The 20,679-nt window shown below is 46.2% G+C and overlaps 1 protein-coding gene across 2 annotated transcripts in view; it reads right to left on the minus strand.

Annotated features, from left to right (window-relative positions):
- The window catches only part of CHCHD3 (coiled-coil-helix-coiled-coil-helix domain containing 3), a 302,128-nt gene that overhangs the window by 189,552 nt on the left and 91,897 nt on the right, over positions 1–20,679 (minus strand). For both annotated transcript variants that reach the window (XM_074975750.1, XM_074975741.1), the window contains exon 4: positions 26–170. In XM_074975750.1, the coding sequence (XP_074831851.1) occupies positions 26–170 (145 nt within the window). The remainder of the gene's footprint in view (positions 1–25; positions 171–20,679) is intronic.

Consider the following 20,679-nt stretch of genomic DNA (forward strand, 5'->3'; position numbering starts at 1 on the left):
ATATAAAAATTCTTATTGAACTTACAAAATGCTGTGTCTTCAGGCGTTCCTCTTCTGTTGCAGCTCTCTCTCTAAGAATAGCTCTAGTCAAATGCTCATTTGAGGCAGCCCGCTCCCGCTCCAGAACTTTACCAATTTCATCACGTATATACGTCTGATCCTGTTTCAACCTACATAAAAAAGGATGAAAGAATTTAAAATGGAAATTTATTGCCTAATAGCTCAAATGGACATCATCATCAAAAGAATACAGTAGTTGTGACAATGTTAAAACAATACTGGAGCTCATTGCATATGCAATATCAATGCCAGAGGTTTTTTTATTTTATTTTACACACACTCTGCACAGCATGCAGATATTTTGCAAGAAATTCTTGCTCAAGAACTGTCAGTACATCTTCTCAGTGCATCAGTTTATCCATACACAAGAAGGCCTTAACAGCTTGAGAGTATTGTATGAAAGGCGCTATTTTAATAAAAAGTATTATTTCTTGAACTTCCATATGCATTACACTGGTCCCTGAGCATTCCCCATATCTAAAGAATATAATGTCACAGGGCTTAAAATTAATGGAAATCTTCAAAAGGATATTTCTGTATAAATGCATGTATATTTTATAAGTATATGCAAACGCATTTGTAAATAGTATAACCTCCATATCTGTGTGTGTGTGAGCACGCATACACATGCGCATACCTTTGTACAAAAAAAAAAAAACAAAAAAAAAAACAAAGAGGAGATGGTACACAACCTGTTCCCCGCCCCCAGCCAAACCTGCAGCTGGGACTGCAGAAACAGCACTGTATATATGTACACACGCACAAATACAGTGGTTTTGTTCCGGTACTTGCCAATAGTGAGTATCAGCACCTCAGCAGACCCAGATGCAGGATTGGCTGGGAGGAAGGTGAGGAGATGGCTCAGTATCAACTCCTCTTTTAAAAAAAAACAAAAACAAAACAAAATGCTATCTGTATCTATAGCTATATCATATAGCTATACATTCTCATGCCAAACACAAAAATCAGTATCTACTCATAATGGAATATCAAATACTGTTTTTAAAAGATATTTCAGAAAAAAGAGCAAAGGAAGTAAGGCTTCACAATTTCCACTGAATGTATGTGCTACCAAATGAGCCTCTGAGAATAAATTACACTGGCCTGGGTCACTTTTTGAAAGATACCAGCATTACAGTATATTAAAAAGTCTTCCCCAAGGAAAAGGCTTAAGAGGGGCTGGGCAGGGACAGGCAGCTAGCAGTTAGAATCAACCAACCGGGAGTTTTTATAAAGTTTATTAAGCAACATCTTCAATTACTCCAGCAACATTATGCAGACATGGACCAAATTCCATTAAGTGATTTCCCAAGGTCCCCCAAATTATTCTAGCAGCAGCAGCGCATTTAATCTATCACCCAATCAATGATGCAGTCAAAACACATACCAATTGTTCTTTAGATTACAGAAATATTGTTTCACACAAAGAGAAGAAATGTCAAAATAGATGTCTCAGGTGGTTTGTTTTTTTTTTGTTTTGTTTTTTTCTTTTTTAAAAAGAGAGTAGAAACGGCATTTACCTTTTTGGAGTATGCCTTCCCACCCCAACCACCTATTTTGGATTCTATTGTTTCAAGTTAAAGATCTGAGTCTCTATTTATATGTTACACCTACTGGAAGTGTATTTCACAAGCCGCTGTGTTTAAAGAAGCTGTCATTGGCTTGATTTAAAAAAAAAGTAAAAAAAGGTTGGGCTTTGTGGGCTCCATATTCATGTTCCTTCATTTTTCTATTTGTCATTAGGCTACTACCTACAGAATGATATGTCTTAATGAAGTTGCCTCTTAAACACTTTTTCAAAGAGCAGAAAGTCAGTTTCCCTTAAAGTTCCTTTTGGTTATCACCAACATATGCATGTTCATTCCTATGAAGCTGATTTAGGGACACCCTTTCTGAGACTAGTATCATACTATCATTAGTTTTGTCCAGAAACCAGATAATCTCACAAAAATACCCAATGCCATGGCTGAGATACTGTGTACCATCACACTTCAAATTACACCATCCATGGAAAATGAGCAGCACTCAACACTCCCATTTACACTCTTGTAGGAATTTTGAGCAAATTTGAACAAATATAAAATATTGTAGGGGTGGATAATGATTTGTTTGGTGTTTTGTTTTGTCTTTTTAAGGAAGCAGAAAAAGAAGAAGAGTAAGCAAATTTTCTTTAAGGCTTTATTGAACTCTATTCTTAAATTTGACACTCAAAGATGACAGTTGTTTTCACTATCAAAACAAAAAGCAGTCAAGTAGCACTGTAAAGACTAGCAAAATAGTTCATTAGGTGCGCTTTCGTGGGACAGACCCACTTCTTCAGACCATAGCCAGACCAGAACAGACTCAATATTTAAGGCATAGGGAACCAAAAACAGTAAGCAAGGAGGACAAATCAGAAAAAGATAATCAAGGTGAGCAAATCAGAGAGGGGAGGGGTCAGGGGGGAAGGTCAAGAATTAGATTGAGCCAAGTATGCAGACGAGCCCCTATAGTGACTCAAAGTTCCCATCACGATTTAAACCATCAAAAGAAAAAGCAGTCAAGTAGCACTTTAAAGACTAGTAAAATAGTTTATTAGGTGAGCTTTCGTGGGACAGACCCACTTCTTCACACCAGACGAAAGCTCACCTGATAAACTATTTTGCTAGTCTTTAAAGTGCTACTTGACTGCTTTTTGTTTTGATAGTGTATAGACTAGCACGGCTTACTCTGTTATGATTTAAACCATGTGTTAATGTGCCGAATTTGAATATAAAAGCCAGCTCGGCTGTTTCCCTTTCCAGAACAGTGCGATAATTCCTTTTCAGTAAACACACATACCTTTAGGTCATTGACAGAATGCCCCATTCCATTAAAATGCTGACTAACTGGTTTGTGGATCTGGAGTGTTTTTATGTCTGTTTTGTGCCCATTGACCCTTTGTCTAAGGGAGTTAGAAGTCTGTCCAATATACAAAGCATCTGGGCATTGTTGGCATATGATGGCATATATGATGTTAGTAGAGGAGCATGAGAAAGTGCCCGTGATTCTGTGAGTAACCTGGTTAGGTCCAACGATGGTACTTCCAGAGAAGATATGTGGACAAAGCTGGCAGCGGGCTTTGTCGCAGGGAAAGGTTCCATGACTGGTATTCCTGGGGTATAGACTGTGGCTGTTACTGAAAAAAAACTTTCGCGCAAAGAGAAACAGCTGAGCTGGCTTTTATATTCAAATTCAGCACATTAACACATGGTTTAAACCGGGATGGGAACTTTCTGAGTCACTATGGGGCTCGTCTGCATACTTGGCTTAATCTAATTCTTGACCTTCCCCCCCCTCCCCACCGACCCTGACCCCTCCCCTCTCTGATTTGCTCACCTTGATTATCTTTTTCTGATTTGTCCTCCTTGCTTACTGTTTTTGGTTCTCTGTGCCTTAAATATTGAGTCTGGTCTGGTCTGGCTATGGTCTGAAGAAGTGGGTCTGTCCCACGAAAGCTCACCTAATAAACTATTTTGCTAGTCTTTAAAGTGCTACTTGACCGCTTTTTGTTTTGATAGTGTATAGACTAGCACAGCTTCCTCTCTGTTACTTTTCCAGTCATGGAACACTGACGTCACGGCACTCTTTGCGGAACACTGCATCTTTTTTACATCATACTATGAAGAACATTACTAATGGATTATTTCATAATATTAGTTATTGTATGGTACAAAAAATTCAATATATCATAATGAAAACAGACATTAACAAATCAAATATAGCAGGGACAACAGATAAAAAAATAAAAACAAAATACTCATGTAACCCTTCTATTAATGCCAGATGCCTGCCAGAAGGGCCGGGTTCAACTCCTGGGGGGTCTCCTATCAAGGATACAACCAACCGGCTCAAGCCCCCACCCGGTGGCCTGGGACAATTTCACCCCACGTGCTGGGTGCCTGTAAGGTGGTTCTCCCCCCCTCGCAAGCACAGAGTCTGAGATAGGAACAGCTTGTTTAATGACCATAACCTACCCCAAGGTTACGGTGGCAGATGCAGTATATCTAAGCAAAGACGAGACAAACCCCTTTACCAAGATACCATCCCCATATGCAGTACAACCAAGTCTCTTGCTGGGGCTCTTGGCCCTTTACTCCACACACAGTTACAGGGTAACTCTCACAGTGCAGTCCCGAACTCAGAGCCCAGATACATCACCAGGGCAGTACTAGCTGTCCACTTGTCTGCAGCATCCCCTTTCTGCCACCCGCTGGCCGCTGCTCCTACCAGCCGCCTGCCGGTCCAACACTGCTCTTACCGGCCGCCCGCCAGTCACCATCATCGCTCCCTTACCGATCACACTGCTAGGATTCGCCCTGGGGCAGAACCCCGTGATTTCAGCTCTGCGCAGCCTCAGCTGCCACTTTGTGATTTCAGCTCTATCTCCAGTAGGGTTTCATGAACACCCTAGTATCCAGCTCTATCTTTCAACAGGTGGGGAGAGGTAGTCAAGCCAGGCTTATAGCTGTATAGCCAAGGCGTAGGCAGGGCCCAGGCACTCAGCAAGCTGGCTTAAACTAGTACCCCTCCCCGCCTCTTTTACAATGCTTTAAACCAGGGAGCCCTGTGCAATCAATGTCTTATGCAGCTGTGGCGACTGCCCTGTCCCCCACAACAACCCAGAGCATTGGTGAGATCTCACAACTCCCACACTGAGTGTCAGTTCAAATTGTGATTCTACAACAACATGTTTACAATAGACCAAATCTCATGGCTTACTTGCTACCCATTAGGCTTTGCCTGAAAGGTATCACACATGCACACCTTTGCATTCTCATGCAAATGATCTCTGGGAGAGACATTCCTCCCAGCCTCAGTAACCTTGCATTCCTGCTGCCACATTCCCTACACTCAATTAATAAACTTAATGTGATGGATATCGGAGGGGTAGCCGTGTAAGTCTGGATCTGTAACAGCAACAAAGGGTCCTGTGGCACCTTAGAGACTAACAGAAAAGTTCTGAGCATGAGCTTTCGTGAGCACAGAGCATCTGATGAAGTGAGTCTGTGCTCAAGAAAGCTCATGCTCAAAACTTTTCTGTTAGTCTCTAAGGTGCCACAGGACCCTTCGTTGCTGTTAATGTCATGGATGAGCCTGACAGGATTAACAAAGATGCCTCATATCAGGTGCTCTAGACCCTGTCCCCTGTACTTGCAATGTCAATGTCACCATGTGCATTTTCTTGTTGCAACTTGTTTGAGGACTCAGCAGTAGGAGCACCACAATCTCGTCAACAACCAAGTTTTCAGCCAACGATCCTTTGAATTTGCATAATATTTATTTTAACTATTCTAACTTTAACAACCTTAATTTGTTGAAAATTGTTGAATTATTCAAAACGTGAATACACCTCTCTCTCTCTCTCTCTCTCTCTCTCTCACACACACACACCAGCAATGATGACTTTTTGCAAAAACCTGCCATGCGCTGCCTCAGATTACATTTAGCGGCTTTATTTACAGGAAATGACATTAATAGTCTGTTAGGTAGAAACTAGTATGGATGAAATCAGGTGCTTCCAATGATTTCCATTTAATGTAGAGCCTATTTTCTGAAGTACAGTAGCCCCGAGTTATGTGAATTTCACTGAAGTTGGGGGGGGCTTTTTTTCTGGCAGAACTGTGTTCCACCATCTTTTTTCTCAAGCCACTACTGCCATTCTGCAGCTGGAGAAGCAACAGGAACACATGGAGCTCTTTTTGAAATTTAAGTCCTGAGGTGGAAGGCAGTTGGGGAGGGTTAAGCCTGAGTGGTGCATTCAGGCCGTGGGAAAGGGCAGGGAGGTTACGCCTCAGTTGGGTTAGGGCTGCAGAAAGCAGCGGGGAAGTGGAGTTGAGCCGGTGCCACACGGGCCAGGGAGAGTGAGCCGCAAGCCCACAGGGCTGGGAGGTTCGAGCTGGGGCTGCAAGGTGGGGAGGTTAAGACGTGGGCACACATGGTTGGGGGGTTGAGCCACAGCCACGCAGGGATGGGGGAGGCTGAGCCATGGTTTACTGCAGGTCTAAGCCAGTGCTGAGCAAAACTGTAAAACTGAGCAAACTGCATCCGAAAATTGATTTTTTTTACCCCTAAGAACGGGGAAGAGATGGCCATTAATCAGTTTCACTGGTGGTGGAACACTTTGCAATAGCTCGCAGAACACCAGTGTTCTGCCAGAACTTAGTTTGGGAATCCCTGCACAAGAGAGAGAGTCAGAGACTTTCGCCAGCAGTATCACTCGACAGCACACGTGCCCCTGCTCTGCTAAGCTACATCTACACTAGAGGGTTCTGTTGATGAAACTCGCAGAGCATTCACACTAAAACATACTGTTGACAGAACTTAGCAATTTCAATCGACAGCCTTCTGCCACATCAGGCAGAATGCCTTTCTTGACAAAACCTGTTGACTAAAAAGCCATGTGGACGCTCTGGGGGTGGGGGGCGGCCCTCTGTTGACAAACAGGACTCCTGGGTCACCCAGCAGCCCTGTCTGTCGAGCTTACGGTTGGCTGTTCTGTCAAGAGCAGCAGGTCAGTTCGGCCACTCTGTTGACAAAGCAGTTTGACAGAGCAATCCACTTTTGTGTGTGGCCACAATACATCAACAGAAGTTCTGTTGGAAGACAGCTTCTGACAGTACCTTCTGTCAACAGACCTCTGAAGTGTACACGTAGCCCTAGTGTTAGTGTCAGGTTAGGGCATAAAAGGGCCATGCAACTGCCTCCCATTCTCTTCTTTCACACCCATGGTAAATAGCATCCCCAAAAAAGCAGGGAAGGTGGGAAGGTCATGGAATGTATATGGGCATACCATGTCTCAAAGAACAGTTTCTGCAAGTAACTAACTAGTTGCCCTCCCTTCTGTGATTGCCCCACTATAGGTGGAGGGACTTGAGAGCATCCGAATAAAGATTCTAACGGTGTTGGCTTTTTCACGAGAGGCTTTAGCGATAACAAGTACAAAAAGTACACACAGATGACCACATTGCTGCCTTGAAAACATTTGTAAACCACAAATTGCTTACAGAACCTGAAGTGGTTGATTGAGCTCTAGAGGTGTGAGCTATTATTCTCCATGGAGGAGAAACTTCAATGAGAAATCCATTGTGAAACTTGCACTCTTTCAACACAGGCTGCAAAGTGTCAAGGTAGGAAGGGGATCTTATGGGTTTGGAGTGCTGAAAATAAAACCCCCATGCTCTATGAACAGCCAGTGCTTCTCATCTCTTTTCAGAATTAAACAAATGCAGTTTTCAAAAAACTTACCCTAAGGTTATTGGTTTGATTCAGATGGAGGAACAAAGAGAAGTTACTCACCTGTGGTAATGATGGTTCTTCGAGATGTGTCCCCGTGGGTGCTCCACAATAGGTGTCGGGCTCACCCGGCGCCGCAGATCGGAAATCTTCCAGCAGTTTCTCCTGGATCGCACATGTGGCGGCGCGCACCGCCTCCCTGCGCGCCCCCAGCCGCGTGAGCAATCCGGTCCCCGCCAGTTCCTTGACCAAATGCCTCGGATGCTCCTGAAAAACACTAGACAGAGATCCGAAGCGGGGAGGATGGGCAGGTGGTGGAGCACCCACGGGGACACATCTCGAAGAACCATCGTTACTACAGGTGAGTAACTTCTCTTTCCTCTTCGAGTGGTACCCGTGGGTGCTCCATAATAGGTGACTACCCAGCAGTAACCCAAGTAAGGAGGTGGGTGATCGGTTTATGTGCAGCTTGCCCCCGAGAGGACTGCTGTCGACAGACGGGTATCCTCTTCGAATACCCGAGGCAGGGCATAATGCTCGGCGAAGGTGTCGTAGGATGACCAGGTCGCCGCTCTACAGATGTCTTTTAACGCGATGCCCTTGAAGAAGGCTGTTGACGCCGCCACCGCTCTGGTGGAGTGAGCCCTGGGTGGGGCCAGCAAAGGAGCATTTTGAAGCTCGTAACACATTTTTCTACAGGAAACAATGTGCTTAGAGATTCTCTGTGAAGAGAGACCCTCTCCTTTTGACCTGGGAGCGAGAGAGACTAGGAGCCTGTCCGTTTTCCAGAATGACTTAGTTCTGTCCATGTAGAAGGCCAACACCCTCCTCACATCCAGGAGAGGCAGGCGTGCCTCCTTGCCAGAGCTGTGAGGCTTCGGGTAAAACGAGGGTAAAACTATTGGCTCGTTAAGATTGGACTCCGAAGAGACTTTTGGAACAAAGGCTGGGTGCAGCCTTAACGTTACCGCCTCCTTTGAGAATACTGTGCAGTGCGGCGTTGCCATCGCTGCCGCGAGCGAGCTCACCCTGCGGGCTGACATAGTTGCAAGGAGAAAGGTTGTTTTTTTTTTTTTAACGTAAGGAGACGTATGGGAACTGTGGCTAATGGTTCAAAAGGTGGACCCAATAGCGTGCTGAGCACCAAGTCCAAATTCCACGATGGTGGAAGCGGTTTCCGAGGGGGGTACAGGTTTACCAGCCCCTTCAAGAACCTGGTAACGATCGGATGGGTGAATACAGTGGGCCCTTCCTCTGTATGCCGAAAAGCTGATATAGCGGCGAGGTGGACCTTTAGCGAGGATAGAGAAAGCCCGCCTCTCTTGAGGTCCAATAAGTATTCAAGTATTACAGGTATAGGAACATCAAGGGGAGCTAACTGCTTGGTGGAACACCAGGCTGTGAATCGAGTCCATTTCTGCTTGTAAGTCCTCCTGGTGGAGGTCCTTCGGCTACATTCCAGGACTTGTTGTACTCCCTCCGTACATGTGCTCTTTAAAGAGCTGAGCCATGGATTAGCCATGCTTGTAGGTGCAGACCCTGAGGGTGCGGGTGCACTATGGACCCCTGAGCCTGTGTGAGTAAGTCTGGCGCCACTGGTAGAGGGAGCGGTGGGCGGTCCGACATGCACAAAAGCAAGGGAAGCCATTCCTGCCGATCCCAAGCGGGACTATGAGTATCATGCGAGCTCGCTCCCTTCTGGCTTTGTGCAAGACCTTGTGGCAAACAGATCGATCTGGGGAAACCCCCATGTACGAAAAATGCGTCGTAGCAGATCAGAGCGGATCTGCCATTTGTGCGTGATTGAGAAGCGCCTGCTCAGCTGATCTGCTTTCACGGTGTGAGCGCCCAGCAAGTGCGAGGCTTTCAACGTTATGTTGTTGGCGATGCACCAATTCTATAATTGGACTGCTTCCGCACATAGGGCATGGGATCGTGCTCCTCCTTGTCGATTGATGTAAAACATAGGGGAGGTATTGTCGGTATTGAATCCTGACTACTTTGCCAGGTAGGTAATCTCGAAAATGTTTGCAGGCGTTGAACACTGCTCTGAGCTCCAGCATGGTTATGTGCAGTGTCTATTCCGCAGGGGACCACAGCCCTTGCGTTATCTTGCCGCCGATGTGCGCTCCCCATCCTATGTGGGAGGCGTCGGTAATAAGAAAAAATAGAAATTTGTGGTTGGTGAAAAGGCACCCCCACTAGCAGATTCTCGGGGTTTTCCCACCACGCCATGGATCTGCGCACCTCTGTTGTGGGCGACACCACCCTGTGGACAGTGTGGGATGCCTGTTTGTAAATGCTCGCCAGCCAATGCTGCAGGCTTCACATGTGCAACCTGACATTCTGTACCACAAACATCGCTGCCACCATGTGGCCCAGCAGCTGTAAGCACGTTAAGACCAGCACCGTGGGGCAGTATGTGATGACTTGCACCAGCGAACTGATGGCGCGGACGTCGGGTAGGTACACCCTTGCTGTGATAGAGTTTATGCGTGCCCCTATGAACTCTATGGCTGTGTCTACACGTGCCCCAAACTTCGAAATGGCCATGCAAATGGCCATTTCGAAGTTTACTAATGAAGCGCTGAAATGCATATTCAGCGCTTCATTAGCATGCGGGCGGCAGCCGCGCTTCGAAATTGACGCTCCTTGCCGCCGCGCGGCGCGTCCAGACGGGGCTCCTTTTCGAAAGGACGCCGCCTACTTCGAGGTCCCCTTATTATGGGAATAAGAGGACTTAGAAGTAGGCAGCATGCTTTCGAAAAGGAGCCCCGTCTGGACGCGCCGCGCGGCGGCAAGGAGCGTCAATTTCGAAGCGCGGCTGCCGCCCGCATGCTAATGAAGCGCTGAATATGCATTTCAGCGCTTCATTAGTAAACTTCGAAATGGCCATTTGCATGGCCATTTCGAAGTTTGGGGCACGTGTAGACACAGCCTATATGTTGTGTGGGTTCGGACTTTGACTTTGCGAGGTTGATAACTAGGTCCAGCGAAGAAAATGTGTCTGCTGTGACGCGTATCATACATGAGACCTCTGCCTTCAAGGCCCCTTTTAGCAGGCAGTCGCCCAGATCTGGGAAAAATAAACACCCCCTGTCTGTGCAGGTAGGCTGACACCACTGCCAGGGTTTTGGTAAAGACTCTGGGGGCCAAGGAGAGGCCGAACGGAAGAACTCTGTGCTAGAAGCGCTCCTGGCCGACCGTGAAGCGGAGGAAGCGTCTGTGTGCCGGGTGGATTGTTATATGGAAGGAAGCATCTTATAAGTCGAGTGCTGCAACCCAGTCTCCATCGTCCAGTGCCGTGAGTATCAAGGCAACTGTGATCATCCAAAAACGTTGCTTGCGCAAGTAACGGTTGAGGCCCCGAAGATCTAAGATGGGCCTACAATCTCCTGTTTTCTTCTCTGGTAGGAAGTAGCGTGAATAAAAACCTTCCCCTGGAATTATTCCAACACTCTTTCCACCTCCCCTATGAACATAAGGTGATTCACCTTCTGCTTGAGCCTTGCCTCGTGCCAGCGTCCCTGAGGTGAGGCCTGGTGGGAGGCTTCGTCGGTGGAAGCGACTGGAAAGGGATCGCATAACCCGTGGCTATGATCTCCAGCACCCATTTGTCTGTGGTGATCTTTTGCCACTGGGAGTGGAACGGTCTGAGGAGATGATGGAACATAAGATGAGAGTGGCATTAAGCGAGGGTATTGATAGTGCAGCCCCCGACATACCCGTCAAACTTGTTGCCTTTGGGCCTGACCCGAGGGCGTACAGCTTTGTTGAGAACATCGCCTAGGAGTTCTGTACTGTTGCTGCTGTTGATAGCACCCTTGGCCATAGCCCCATTGATATCGAGCACGCTGTGGTTGTAAGAGTAGCATCTTTGGTGAGGATAAATTTTTTCCCTCCTGTATGGGGGAGTACAAATGCCCAAGGTTCTAAGTGTAGCTCTCGAGTCCTTACTGGAGTGAGGGACCGAGTCGGTTGAGTCTGCGAACAGCTTTTGTGTATCAAAGGGAAGGTCCACAATCTTCGCCTGTAGGTCCCTCAGGATACCCGACGTCTGGGGCCAGGATTCTCTATGCATGACCACCGCTGTAGCCGTAGAATGTGCCGCCGTGTCCGCCACGTCCAGGGCAATCTGGACTCCCGTCCGTGATGCTGCGCAGCCCTCTTGAATAATCGCCTTTAACACCGGCTTTTTGTCTTCTGGAAGTGAATCCATGAGGGGAGTAAGCCTAGAGTAATTATCAAAATTATGGTTTGCTAGGTGTTCCCATAATTTGCCATTCTCAATAGCTGGGTAGAAGAGGAGTTCACCTTCCTGCCAAACAGCTCTAGCTTCTTAGCATCTTTGTTCGATCCCCCCGATTTGTACCGAGAAGCCTTTGACCTCTGCTGGGACGACTCGACCACCAAAGAATTTGGTTGTGGGTGACTGAAGAGGAACTCCATGCCCTTTGCCGGGATGAACTACTTCTTATCTGCTCTCTTGTTCGTAGGCAGAACAGAGGCCGGAGTCTGCCATGCAGTAATGGCTGACTCCAGAATGGCTTCGTCCAGCGGAATAGCAATTTTGGACAAAGCCAGGGGTCTCAAATTTTCCAGGAGTTTGTGATGTTTCTCCTGCACCTCTGCCGTTTGAATGTCTTGCGTGAAAGCCACCCTTTTAAACAGCTCCTGAAAGTGTTTAAGGTCATCCGGGGGAGAGACATCCCCGGGGCCATGGCCTCATCTGGGGAGGATGAGGAGGAACCACTAGGGTAAACCTCCCTCGAATCCTCGGGCTCCTGCGGTCAATGATACACTTGCTCGCTGGAGGATTGCAAAGGAAAGTCTCAGGATTCTAAAATTAACTCCCCTTGAGACAACTGTGTTTCCGTCCCCGATCGGGAGCGCCCACGGGGGTATTGAGCGGCCGGGGGGCACCTGCCCCTGGGTGGAAGCCTGTGGTGTCTGTGTCTAGCATGATAAGGACGACCATGGCAGCATGGGCAAGGGTCCGGGGATGGAGACCTAGACCACTCACAGGGTGTGTACCCCCGATGTCTGGGAGAGCGAGACCTCCGCGACGACACAGATAGAGGTGAAACTGGCTTGTGATAGTACTCCAGGGGATCCAATCCCAGAAATGGTGAAGGTGGCCCAAGCAATGGTGACATTGGTTGGAGGAACGGAGAAGGAAGTTCTGGATGGGCTGGTGGAGACACAGGCCTTTGGTGTGGCGTGTGTATCACAAGGGGAGGGCTTGGTGCTAACAGCAGCACAGCCCTGTCTGGAGATGGACTGCAGTGCCGGGCTTTTGATTTTGCTTTGCCCCTCCCCTGTGGAGCCAGCACCGCCCCCTTCCGTGCCAGGGATCTCGGCTCCGCTGTCAGCACCGCGCTCAGCACCATCAGCTGCGGTGCCGCGTGGGTATCCTCCTCCGGTGCCTGCAGGCTCCATGCCTGGCGCCCTTGCACCGTTGGTGCCGCGGGGGCCGGTGCCGCCTGTGGTGGTGCCACTGGGTCCGGCACTTGCCTCGCTGATGGTCTAGCCACCGCACGTGCCGGCTGTTGTATAACCAGAGGCTCAGCCTCTGCCACATGCGCTGCCGCGCTGCTGCTTGCCTGAGTATGCGGCTGGGGGCTGTGTGCTCCGCTCTTCCTGCTCGCTGCAAACGCCGGCAAGGATCGAGCCAGGGAGAGTTTCCTCTGTTTCTGTACCGAGGGGGTCAGAGAAAGCTGCCCTCCTCTTATGCAACCCAGAGGGCCCTTCTGGGTGAAGCTTCTCCTGCAAGTCCGGCTGGAGAGCCTTATCAACAAGAGCATTTTACGCCTCATCGCTCTGTCCTTCCCGGCCCAGGCTGTGAGCTTAGCACAGTGAGAATACTTCTGGGTAGCCTGTGATTCCCCCAGGCATCGGATGCATTCGCTATGCCCCATGGAGGCCGGCATAGCTTCACGGCATGACTCACTCTTTTTAAAACCTGAAAAGGCCATTGCGGTGAGTCCTTTACTGTTAATAGGGTACTTAGCACTTAACCTGTGCCTTTCCACCCCAAATAGTGATCACCGGCCTGCGGGGCAGCGGGCGGCCTAAATGGCCTTCACTTCCGCTCTTCTCCGCTCCCCTCTCTTTTTTGCGGGGGCTGATATTCTCTTTGTCTTTGCTTTCTCTCTCTTTTTTTTTTTTTTTTTTTTAACCAAAAACAACAAATGACATATAGAAAAAAAACACTATTTAATCTGACTCTGGCCTTAGCCTAAGCAGATTCCGTCTGCAGCCGATGGCGGCTGAGAAGGGACTGGATCGCACACACGGCCGGGGGCGCGCAGGGGGGCCGCGCGCACCGGCGCATGCGCGATCCAGGAGAAACTGCTGGAAGATTTCCGATCTGCAGCGCCGGGCGAGCCCGACACCTATTGTGGAGCACCCACGGGGACCACTCGAAGAAGAATATGAAGTTCTACATGTGGCTTAAAACTCCCTCTCTCCTTATAAAAGGCTGGAAGAGATGGATTTGACAAGAAATCCTTGCAAAAGTGATTGCTACCACAAATGCCAACTTCATAATCTACTAAGGTAAAGAAATTACTGCACAGGTTCAAAAGGGGATTCCAGAATTCGAAGAGAAATCAGTGTAAATCCCATACAGGTACTGAAGCAAACACAGGGCAAGAGCGAGGAAACTAAGTGCTGGTTAGGCCCTTTAAACATCAAGCAAACAAGAAGCTGGAAAATTCATCCACTAGAGAATGCAGTGCCAAAACAGAAGTCAAATGAACTCTCATCCAGCTGAGAAGCCTGATGATTTCAAACATATGCGTAATTTTTGCATAACTGGATACTCAGAGGCATAAGCCACTGTATTACCTCTCCGCCTCAGCAAGAGTGAGTTTTGCTGGATATTAGACTGTCTCAGCTCCCTGACATACCAATCTGTCTCCTGCACCAGCAAACTGTTAGAGACTTACCAGTCCTCCCCTTGGGTAGCAGGCAACAAATCATTGAATTCCAGCCCATGAGCAGTTGAGAGAGGAATGGACAGCCCCTACCACTGTCAGTATATTACAGTTTATTAACTTAAGAGGAATAAAAAACCCTTCCGTTCAAACAAAGCACCCAGTTGATTTATAGTAAAACTGAAGGGCTGTGTCTACACTACCCCCCTTCTTTGAAGGGAGCATGGAAATGACACGAACCAGGGAATATCAACGAGGCGCTGCCATGCATGTGCAGTACATCATTAGCATAATGGCAGTCATACGAATTTTGAAGCTGCTAACTTCCAAGTGTTGAGAGGAAGTCTAGCTGTGGGTGCTTCAAAATATGCACCCAACTTCAAAATTCCCTTACTCCCAATTTGTTTTGGGAGTAAGAGAATTTCAAAGTTGAGCACGTACTTCAAAGCGCCCATGTCTAGACTGCCTGGCAGCACTTCGAAGTTAGCAGCTTCGAAATTCACCTTGGCTAATAAGGCGCTGCATATGCATGGCAGCGCCTCATTGATATTCCCCGGTCCATGTCATTTCCATGCCCCCGAAGGCGGCTAGTGTAGACACAGCCAAATAGATTTATAAACAAAGGAAATAGGTTACGTGACATCAAGAAGACAGAACAGACAAAGAAAAGGCAGCAAACAAGTAAAAATATGCCTCCTACTAGCTACAGCCAAACGTAACAAGTTTCCTCACCAATCATTCTTTCCCAACAAAAATTGACTAATTCTCAGGCAGTATATATATGGCATCCAAGACTCTGGTTTTCCTTGATTCCTCCTCAGGAGAAGAATAATGTGAAGTCTTCCTGTGCATCTTTTTCTCTAATAAGTTCACCTTCGTTTCCACAGTCAAATTCATCTTCTGAGGTTCCATCTCCTGTATCTCCTATGGAGCTGATTCCATCTTGATAAAAAGTATCCCCTGGTTCTGCTCACATGTGCAATTTGACAATATTGATTCTTTTTTTTCCTTCAACTTCTGATATAAATGAATTTCCCACTGAATTTGGCCATAACTGGTGTCAAGCACTGGCCCCTTTCATTGTCTGAAGAAAAGCTGTTCTGCTCACACCATGTCTAGTTTGGTCTCCTTTTAGTTGCAGTCCATAAAGAATACCGGAGATCAGCCATAATTTCACATGCAGCATTGCCATGTACATTTTATAATAATTTTACTGGCCAATGTGGTGTTTTTAAATGATACCTTACAAGTATTATGGCCACTAAGGTAAGTGCTTGGATAGCTGTCAAGGAAAGATTTACATGCCATCCAGTTGAGTAGCTGAGTGCACACAGCCACCCACAGCAAGCAGCATGTGTTTCCATTGGTGGTACATATCCACATACACCTTGGTGCACATTCAATTTATTCTGACCATGGATGTTGAAAAACAGAAGGAACACTGCTTACAAGGTATATATTTTACAAGTAACACTGCACTGGTGCATAGAGTGTGAATACAGGGGTCTATAAATGTCACAGACTGGGTGATAAACTATGGAATTGTGACCAAATACAAAAACCTCTTCCAGCGCAATATATATTCGGTCACAACAAAAATAATTCTTCGGCTTACTAGAATGGCCTAGACCTTAGATAGTTCCTGAAGTAACAAGGTCTTGTGAGAAGAGTCCTGAAAGGAAATGTGAAGGGCATTTAGAAAAAGAAGGGAAAACAACTGGATAACACAGTCCTCCTTTACCATGCTAAGTATATCTTTTTCTGGTGTGATATTTTCCAAAGTGCGATAAAAGGAACAGGTATGATCTTGGTGAAGAGATATTATTGCATGCTGTCCCCACTCAAAGTTAAAGCAGCTGCTTACAGGCAGCAGTTACTTGGTGAGAAAGGCCTGCTGCTGAGGAAGAAACCTGTTGACCTCAAGAAGATCTTGATCTCCTCTTGGGGCATTCTGAGGGTTCTGGTTGAATGAGGATTGGGGTTATGGTTGAGGCTTAAAATGTTTCCTTTTTGAAACAGGAATATAAAGATGCCCAGTGACTGAAGCACACCATGAGAGTCAAGATTTCCCTTCGTCCTTCTCTTGCTCCTACAGTATTTAAATAAACTCTTCTTCTTGTCTTGTTAATCCTGTGCTAGGTGTAACTCATTTTGTGCTTTACCCCTTCTGCACAATTCTTTTGCACTTCTCCTTAGCAATACACCCATATTTCCACTTTCTCTAGTATTTTTCTCTTATTTTCAGGTAATTAAAAATCTCCTAAAGGAGCCATATTGGCCTCTTGCTATTCCTTTTTCTTCATATCAGTATAATTTAGAAATTGTGCCCTTAAAATTGAAAAACAGCTAGCTCTCCTTACGTTACTTACCCCTTAGATTCTATTTCTACATCTCTTTACCTATCAAACCTCTGAATTTAAGTCTCCTTTTTTTGAAGTTCATTATATTTTTACTTATGTTTTCACTTACTCCTTTCCTTACAGTGACAACATTTATCAAGACATGATCATTTTCATGTAAACTGCTTTCAGCCTTCAGCTTCACAGCCAATTCCTTCATGTTAGTTATAATCAAGCCTAAAAGGGCTTGCCCCAGTTACTTCCTCCACTTTCTGAAGCACAAAGCTGTCAAAGTCCCCACACCTCCTGAGCTTTTATTTATTAATATTTCTGTTATTTGTTCTAAAAATGCCTCATCAATGTAATCTCAGTGATCCAGTGGTATGTTGTAGACCCCTACTGTGAGACTGCCCATTTTATCTTTCAACTGGTCTACCTTCCATGTCCTCGTGGATATGCATATATCCCTCTCTCCCTCTCGATGTGTGTAAAAATATAAAGAACTAGTGTAATTTAGAAGGTCATCTTCATGGGTACATCACAGGGAAGACTTCTGTGCCCTCGCCTGTTGTTTGGGTGGCTGGTAGTATTATCATGAGTGTGTGTACTATTGACAGACTGAAGTGTAAAGGTACTCTGAAGCCTCAAACTCATACCACAGATAAGAGCACAGAGTAGGGAGTTAGAAGGCCTGGACTATATTTTTGGCTCTATTAGTATTTAATTTTATGACTGTAGGCAAGTCACTCTGCCTCTCTCTTTGACCTAACAGCAACATCATTATACCTAGCCGTGGCCATGTAACTAAAATTAAGTTGTCTCACTGTTTTTATTGACATCTTTTATTGAAAACTTGGACTTTACATTCAAGATAACGGCAGCTTGGTAAATACTTGTACTGATTTGTTTTCCAAATTTTGTATGAAAGCAGTTTGAACTCTTTAATAAGATAACATGTTGCGTATCCGTCAGGAAGACATACTTGATATTCATTCTACAGTCTCTCTCTCTCTCTGTGTTGTCTTAATTTGTATTAACCTGCCTCATTCTGCAATGTTCTTTGCCCATTTTTGATGTTCTGTCTCCTGAAGTAAAGCCACACTTGACAATGGCTATTACTGACTTGTCCTTTCACTCTAAGTGAACTTTTCAAACCCTTCCCCACATCTTTTTAATTTTCTTCCATTGTCCAACGTGTCCATATCTTTCTGACACTCTGCACAGAGCTGAACACAATACTTCATGAACAATAGCACTACAGCTAATTTTATTCCATCCACCTGCTCCATGAGTAGAAGCTATTGCACAACAATCTGAAATCACAATGGCTCTATTTGCTGTCCTTCCATAGTGCAAATTATCTAATTTGCTGTTTTATATCAATCCCGGCTCTTTTGAAATGATGATATACTGGAATTCCTAATAATTGAGACCGATAAAACACCAATGAGAGCTGATATGAAAACAAAAAAGCAGTCCAGTAGCACTTTAAAGACTAACAACATAATTTATGAGGTGGTGAAATGGTCTGAACAAGTGGGTCTATCCCATGAAAGCTCACCACCTCATAAATTATTTTATTAGTCTTTAAAGTGCTACTGGACTGCTTTTTTGTTTTGATAGTATATAGACTAACACAGCTATCTCTCTGTTACTATTCATTATGAAACCCTAACTGCCCCAATTCTAACACATGTGAACTACAATACTTCTCGCCATGAACACTTTAAGTTACTTGAAATGTTCTTAGCTTTCTGAAACACTGGTTGGAGTGTACCATGATTTGGGGGCAATGGCAGCATCAAGGTTTATTTATATAAAAAAATTAAACATCTGTCTCAACTTATTTCAATTCACCATCGCATTAAGCAAAGTAGCATGCTTTTAATATAATGTAAACTTCAATTATTTGCATTGTGTAATTGGGTGGCTTGTAGGAGCTTAATGAAACAAATACAAGCTCTGTACTAAGATTTCAAACACTTGCTTGCATCAACTTACAATAGTTTTCTTCCTTGACATTACGAACTCATTTTACTGGCATACAGTACAAACTGCACCTGAATGAGAGCAAATACTGATTAAATTTTCGGTGATAGCATATATTACTAGCTATTTTAAGGAAAAAAAACCACAGACTTCTGGTTTATATTCAGATGCACCGTTATGGAGCACACCTTCTTAGTTCAGTGTAATAAAGAAAGAAGTCTGAATAGACATTGTATAATGAAAATTTTAGTTAAACTGAGGCTTCCCTTTTAGTGCAATAATTGATCTATACTATTGCAAAAGGAGAGAGAGCTGTCTGCCTGTCCATCCATCCCACTGTTTAATGTCACATGGTGGGAGCTCAGCCTCACCCCCGTCAAGCAGCACAGAAAGGGGCCAGAGGATGGGTCTTGAACCAGAGGCCCCTCTGCCAAGGCCACCGCAGCAGCACAGGGCTGGGGCCTGAGCCCCCTACTCCTCCTCCCACCTCATGCAGCACAGAAGGAGCCCAGAAGGTGGGTCTGGGGCTAGAACTCCCACTGCAAAGGATGCTGTGGAAGTGCAGGGCGGGGGCAGGAGTCCCCCTGGAATCTCCTCCGCTGGCCTGGGGCCAGAGTCCCCCTGGAGTCCCACACCTCAGCACATGTCTAAGGCTAGAGCCGTGCCATGGCAGCCCTTGAAGCACAAGCCTCCGCCATGGCGCAGGGCTGGGGCCAGAGCCCCCTCTGCAATTTCAGGCTGGAGCTGAAGCCCCCGGTGCCCCTTCCATGGCACAGGGCTGGGGTTGAGCCCTCATCACAGAGCCCTGAAGAACCTGCCACAGTTTGGTTTCTCTCCCTCTCCCACAGGGCCTGGGGGTGGATGTATGGGTTCTGGCCAGGAGGGAGTGTGCTGGAGCAAGCTGGGGTGGGTGTTTGAGATCTGGGTGGGAGGGTACAGAATCGGGCTAAGGGTGCACAGTCTAGTTGGGAAGGAGGGTGCAGGAATGGGCTGGGGTTTGAGGATTTGGGTGGGAGGTAACATGCAGCAGTGGGTGGGGGGCGTTCTGGAGCAGGCTGGAGGTGAAATCTCTAGGTGGGAGGGAGGGTGTGGGAACAGGCTGAGGGTGGGAGTCTGGGCAGGAGCAGGCTGCGTAAAATGGGGGACACATCTCTCTGCAGCATTTTCGCTGTCCCCTCCCACAGCCTGTAGTGGCCCTTTAACAGGGCTTGCAGCAGCTCTGCACTCCTGGCCAGCAGGGCACCCTGGCATGGCTGGAGATGGCTCCCTGCCCAGGGCCAGCAGCAGCTCTGCGCCCCTGGCCAGCGGGGCTCCCTGCCCAGGGCCACCAACAGCTCCTTTGCAAACGAGTAATTCAGCTGTAGCAGCCACAAAGGGACAGGCCCTGCTAATATATTTAAAAAGTAAACTCCCAATTTGATTATGGAGACAGACATTGCAATAGAAACAGGTAAAAAAGCAAGTAACCAAAACTCCCAATGGCTCATTCAAACTCTGAAACAAATAAGTTAGAGGTCGGAGAGAATGCTGAACCAGCAATCAAGACTGCTTGCTATACGTTTAAAAAAAAAGTTGATGGTAATTCAGCAAACTAATTAGATTACACAATATTGACCAACTCCAAGCATACTTCCTTCTAGCCACATTATTTCATTCAGTGAAGCAAAAAGACTTAAGTGATCTTGTCACTTCAACCCTGTAACTGGCTGAAAGTACTTGTTAAGTGCTAAAGGGAATTCTTGTGGATTCAGATTTAAAACCAACCACTTAAACATAATTTATGTTCTCAGTTACTAAACAATACAAAATTACATGCACGAGGTTTATATTCCAACATTTTGTACTCCTCCTACATTTCTTCAGCACCTTCCCAAAAAAGAATCTCAAAGCTCTTCACAAGAACTTTACCAGTAAGTTCTACAGCCCACATTTTACCAAGGTCACTCAGCATATCTCTGAAACAGCTGGAGATCTACATCAGATCTCATGGCATCCATATTTTAACTGTCTGGTGTCTATCTCCACTCCATTTATCCTGGACAACGATCCTTCACTCTTACACATCTTGGGAGGCAGGCCTGTCTTCACCTACAAACAGC

The sequence above is a fragment of the Carettochelys insculpta genome, chromosome 1 (assembly GCF_033958435.1).
Source record: "Carettochelys insculpta isolate YL-2023 chromosome 1, ASM3395843v1, whole genome shotgun sequence".
NCBI classification, from domain to species: domain Eukaryota; kingdom Metazoa; phylum Chordata; order Testudines; family Carettochelyidae; genus Carettochelys; species Carettochelys insculpta.